This window comes from Lithobates pipiens, unplaced genomic scaffold, assembly GCF_037356315.1.
Source record: "Lithobates pipiens isolate NorthernLeopardFrog02 unplaced genomic scaffold, aLitPip1_a1.2 Scaffold_18, whole genome shotgun sequence".
Classification (NCBI taxonomy): Eukaryota; Metazoa; Chordata; class Amphibia; order Anura; family Ranidae; genus Lithobates; species Lithobates pipiens.
Window position 1 is genome coordinate 485,580,200 of NW_027507758.1, and position 6,000 is coordinate 485,586,199.

The following is a 6,000-nucleotide window of genomic DNA, read 5'->3' on the forward strand; positions in this document are numbered from 1 at the left end:
GTAATGCACGGAATTTATATGTCCAAGTGAAAAAGGTGACTTTTGCCTTAAGGTTTTTTTATGTCAATACAACAGAATTAATTGTAGGCGTATGTGTTTACTTTAAAGAGAACCAGTGTTTTAACTATGTGAGCCAAATCAACAGGTTCACTTTGATGGCAGCCCCAAGAGCAGCATGGGTGCCCTGTACACCCTAATCTAGGCGACCCACATATGCCATGCCCTACTGCCACGATCCCCAATCATTTCTAGAGCCATGTGTCATCTGTGCCCCATATACTGTAATGTCATAATTTCAGTTGCCCTCTGTGCCTCCTGTATATGATAAGACTAGTGTTCACACATGTGCCCTGCCCCCCTAGACAGTCTGGGCATCCCATGCCATGCTCCTGTGCCAAGTCCCCCAATCATTTCAGTTGACCTCTGTGTCCCAAATAAATCCTGGGTCTAGTTATCAGGAAGGTGCCTTGTCATCCCAGTTAGTATAAGCGACCTATGAACATGAGAAGACCAGTAACCAGGAATGTCCCCCACCCCAGGCAGCATGCCTTGCTCTGGTCAGGAACGCCAAACATTTCAGCTACAATTTGTGTCCCATGTAAATCCTGGGGCCAGAGACCAGACATGCCCTGTGCACCCCGCTAGTCTTGGTGCCCTATGTATATAGGTGCCATGCTCTGCTGCCAGGATCCCCAAACATATTGAAATCCAGCTGTCATCTGTACCCCATCTATATCATAGAAGAGTATGCCAGGGTTCAAAATCATGTCAGTTGCCCTCTGTGACCCTATATATGATAAGACCAGTGATCACACATGTGCCCTGTCCGTATGTCAGGGTCCCCAACCATTTCAGCTGCCATCTGTGTCCCATGTAAATCCTGGGGCCAGAGACCACACCTTTACCCCCTGCCAGTCTGGGTGCCCTCTGTATACACAAGACCAGTGACCTGGAATGTCACCCCACCAAGGCAGTCTAGGTGCCCCATGTATGCCATGCCCTACCACCAGGGTCCCCAACCATTTCCAGAGCCAGCTGTCATCTGTGCCCCATGTATATCACTCCGTGTATGCCAGGATCCCCAACCATTTCAGTTGCCCCCTGTAGATCATCAGACCCATAGGCATGTACATACTAATCATCCCATGCAACACACACACACACACACACACACATACATACACGTTTGAGATTTGGGGTGCACACCTATGCCCAGACCAGTGATCACACATGTGCCCTGCACCCCAGCCAATGCGCCTGTGCTAGGAACCAGTGGTGGCTGGTGCTCAAAAATTCAGGATATGAACACCGGGACAATCATATACAACCCTCCCTGCTGCCGCAGGAGACGGGCGGCCTCCTTACCTCTGTCCTGCCCATCCCCTCCCTGAGCTGACGAGTGCTGGATGGCGAGCCATCCCCAGATTGGCAACTGGCAGGTCCATTGGTCTTATGATTCTCCCCCATCCGCGCATCTCCTCCCCCTTAGTCAAAAACAGCGATTTTCCTTTCTGCCAATTGGGAAACGGGTCCCACAACCCGCTTCCTGATTGGCTGGGAGGAAGAACAGTGTTTTAAGCCTCAGGCTCCAATTACATGCTGCAAACCCCCCCCCCCCCCCCCCCCCGTTGGAATCCATAGTCTGGCACCCTGTATGTAGATCAGAGGGTCGGATGCACAGATAGGGGGCCTGTGGATGGGCCGCCACTGCCAAGAGCCCCAACCATTCCAGCTGCCCTCTGTGCCCCTTTAAAGGCTGGGCTAGTGATCAGGAATGGGACCTTTCCTTTCCAGAAGCTGGGTGCCCCATGTATATGATAAGCTCCCCTTGCCAGAAGCCTGGGTACCCCATATATATGATAAGCCCCCCCTCATCATATACACTTGGGGTTCCCAGGCTTCTGGCGAGGGGGGGCTTATTATATACACGTGCTTCTGGCAAGAGCCCCTCGCCAGAAGGCCAGGTGCCCCGTGTACATGACAAGAGCCCCTCCCCAGAAGCCCAGGTGCCCCATGTATATGACAACATCCCCTCCCCAGAAGCCCAGGTACCCAGTGTATATGACAACATCCCCTCCCCAGAAGCCCGGGTGCCCCATGTTTATGTTAAGATACCCTTCCCAGAAGCCCGGGTACCCCATGTATATAACATCCCCTCCCCAGAAGCCCGGGTACCCCATGCAGCCAGTCATGCCCTTGCTGGCACTCACTGTTTGAACATGCTCTCCATGTCCTTGATCTGCTTTCGGGAGAACTCCTTGAACTCGGTGTAGGGGTTGAAGATGTTGGCCCGGTTGGTTGGCACAGCGGAGCCGGCATTGATGTCATTCCTCCGGTTGAGCTTTGCACTGAGTTCGGAGTCGGCGCTGGCGGTGGCCGGCTTGTCCTCCTCCCCGCCGGTGTCCTGCACCCCTCCGCACTCCTCCGGGGGGTCGGCGTCTTCCAGCACTAAGCGCCGGTTCAGCTTCTGGGCCAACTCGTTCTCTGCCATGAGAGCCGGAGAGGAGAGCCTAAGGACAGGAGAGGAGACCCGGACGACAGGAGAGGAGCTCCGAACTATTCACAAACTTCCCCCAGAGCTGGGATAAGGGAGCGGGGAGGAGCCCGGGAGAGGAGGGGAGGAGCCCGGGGGAGGAGGAGGAGCCCGGCACTGCCCGTCCTCTGTACGGCGCCTGCGAGGTGACAGGTGTGCTGACCGGAGACCTTATCTTAATATAGGGAATCTTTTCTCCTGGTCCTGGAAGGGGCAGTACGAGCTCACACCCCCTCACATGGGGTACATCTTCTGGGGCAATGGAGTCAGAGATGAAAGTCAGGAACCCAACATGTCAGGGATAGAAGGTTCTGCCATGGCAATCACCATATCTAGTCCCCATTAGACCCGTTCACACCTATGCAGTTTTGGTCTGTTTCTGCAGTGTTTTTTATGGTGCATTTTGCGATTTTGCACACACGTTTTGACGCATTATTTTCATTTTTTTTTACCAATTTGTTGTGTGCTTATCAGCATGCTGACGCTATAACTCACATATAGTCGCAAGGCGGCTTTGGTGTGCAGGATTACTTACCTAGTAGGTGATCCTACACTTCTGGGTCTGGGGTGTGCCATTGGTGACCCGCTCCCACTGTGATTAGACACAGCGGGAGCTGATATGCGGGTACCACAAGCTCTGTGTCTGTCGGCACCTGCCGATCATTAGGCAGAGAGCCTTGTAAACAAGTCAGATCGCGGAACGCGCAGTATGACAAATCTTGGCGCCAAAGGGGTTATTTAAAGGGACCTGACACCTTGCCTCCCTGCTGTCCGGTCTACAGCGTTCCTGAGAGACCCCTTGTTACTACCCTGTTTGCTACCCGATTCCTGTTACCCGGCTTGCTTCTGACAACTCCCTGTTTGCTGCCTGCCTCTGACCCCGGCTTGTCTGACTATTCTTCTGCCTGCTGTCTTGATACCTTACCTGCCCGCCCGTGTTTGATCCGGCTTGACTACAACTACGCCTTGCCTGCCGCCTTGGTGTTGTTCCTGTCTACCAGTGTCCAACCCGGCCTGCTTGAAGATGCGTTGAGTGTCCTGATCTACAAGACACCTTCCTCTTGATTCAGTGTTCCTTCCTCTCCTGCTCACCACTGGTCCCAGTTCCAGCCTGCATCCGGTTACCCGTCTGCTTCTTGGAGTCCAGACCAACCCTTGCATCTGTGACCTGCCAGGCACTTGTGCCCCTTCTGTGCTCCTGAACATCTGTCTGCTCTACCAGGAGTTCTTGAGCCAGAGGAATACGAGAAGCTGCTCCCAGCATTTGTGGGCTCAACCACCAGGTACGTGACTGTACCGGACAGCACATGTCCGAGCCCACGCAGGGAGCCTCTCCAATGGACGAACTTTGCCGCCATCTTGCCGGACTTACCTAAGCTGTGAAAAGCCTGCAAGAAGGTTACAACCGACTGGAGGAGCAAGTTCAGGCCCTGTCTGTACCTTCACCTTCTTCATCAGGAACTGCCACCGCTACCTCAGTAGTAATGCTACCACCCGAGCCAAGGGTCCCCACACCCGAGAGGTTTACAAGGGACCGAAGTAAATTCAGGACTTTTTAGTAATGCCTGTGAACTATTCTTTGCTCTGCAGCCCCGGACTTTTTCACTTGAATCTACTAAAGTGGGATTTGTCATCTCGTTGTTGCTGGGGGAACCACAGTCTTGGGCCCACCGCCTTCTGGAGCAGAAGCAGGCTTCACTTAACTATCTGGACTTCTTTTTACAAGCTATGTCTCAGCTCTATGAAGACCCACAACTGACAGCCACTGCGGAGGCGGCTCTGCACTCTTTACAGCAGGGTTGCAGACCAGTGGAGGACTATGTATCAGAATTTAGACGCTGGAGTTCCGATACCAACTGGAACAATGCGCCCTGCGCTACCAATTTTGCATGGGTCTTTCTGAATCCCTGAAGGACGAGCTAGCCTGAGTGGGTATTCCAGAGACTTTAGATGCCCTCATTAATCTATCCATCCAGATAGATAGGCGACTAAGGGAACGAAGATCAGAACGTTCCGCTGGACCCTCTCGCCCAGTCTGGATGCTTCCCCCGTGTACCCAGTTACCCTCAGTTGGCTTCTCCTGCTCCAGTGACTTAAACTCCTGACTCTTCCGAGCCTATGCAGCTAGGCCTTCTGCGTCCTTCTCTCACACCAGAGGAGTGGCAACGCAGGAGAACTATCAATCTTTGCCTTTACTGTGGAGAACCCGGGCCCTATGTGAGGACCTGCCCCGCCAAGCTCCATAAGTGCCTTGCCACTACCTCTGTTCCTGTTACCGCTTTGTCTGACAATGCTTCTCACCTGGCTGTCTCCGCTCTCTTACAGCTCCCAGGAGGGAATATCCAGGTCACCGCAATTATTGACTCCGGAGCCTGCAGCGGTTTTATGGACTTGACTTTTTGCCACCAGAGCGAAGGGACTTTCAGTTCACTTGGCCGACGGTTCTGCTCTTAAATCCGGGCCAGTCACGCAGGAAGTGATGCCTCTGCTAACCACCATCTCCAAGAACCATCAGGAGCTGTTATGCCTGGACATTATTGAATTCCCTTTATTTCCCATCATCCTTGGCATGCCCTGGCTAAGGGCCCATAACCCTCAGATTGACTGGTCTACTGGGAGAATTAGCTTCCCTTCCCCCTACTGTAATCAACACTGCCTGTTAAAGACTGCTGAAGGCCCCCCGTCTTTGTTGTGCTTGGAAGCAGACAAGAAGATCCGCCAATCTGTTCCCGAAGTTTATCACGGTTTCCTGGATGTTTTCAACAAGAAGGGTGCGGATACGCTCCCTCCTCACAGGCCATACGACTGCCCGATTGAGCTCCTCCCTGGAGCCGAAATTCCCTTTGGGAGAATTTTCCCCCTAACCAGTGGCGGAACTACCGCCATAGCAACACATGCGGGCGTTATGGGGCCCGCAGTCAAGTGGGGCCCGGTGAGGACAGGCGGCGCGGCTCCGTGGGTGATAGCGGGCGGCCCGCGGCTCTGCGGGCGAGAGCGGGCGGGTCTGTGGGTGATAGCAGGCAGCCCGCTGCTCCGCGGGCGAGAGCGGGCGGCTCCGCGGGTGAGAGAGTGGGCGTGAGCAGGCTGGCCAATCAGGGAGCTGACGGGCGGGGGACCATAGAGATGACATCATCTCTCACTGCCCGGCGCCCGCCCTGCATCCCTGCAGTGCAGTTTCCCCCTCACTGTGCAGGCAGCCAGGAAGCAGAGAGATGACATTATCTCTCTGCTGTCTGACTATCTGCTGCCTGACTCTGTGACACAGCAGGAAAGTGACAGAGCAAGTGACAATCCATAATGTGTGGCAGGCGATGTGGCAAGTGACAACCGGGACATGGCAAGTGACAATCTGTAATGTGTGGCAGGTAACGTGGCAAGTGACAATCCATAACGTGTGGCAGGTGACGTGGCAAGTGAAAATCCGTGACGTGGCAAGTGACAATCCATAATGTGTGGCAGGTGACGTG

General features: G+C 54.0%; 1 protein-coding gene across 1 annotated transcript in view; it reads right to left on the reverse strand.

The window, feature by feature from the left end:
* EFHD1 (EF-hand domain family member D1) overlaps positions 1–2,589 on the reverse strand; it is a 41,336-nt gene extending 38,747 nt beyond the window's left edge. Inside the window, exon 1 of the mRNA XM_077488492.1 lies at positions 2,211–2,589. Coding sequence (XP_077344618.1) covers positions 2,211–2,491 — 281 coding nt within the window. The 5' untranslated portion in view covers positions 2,492–2,589. The remainder of the gene's footprint in view (positions 1–2,210) is intronic.
* Between the last annotated feature and the right edge of the window lie 3,411 nt (positions 2,590–6,000).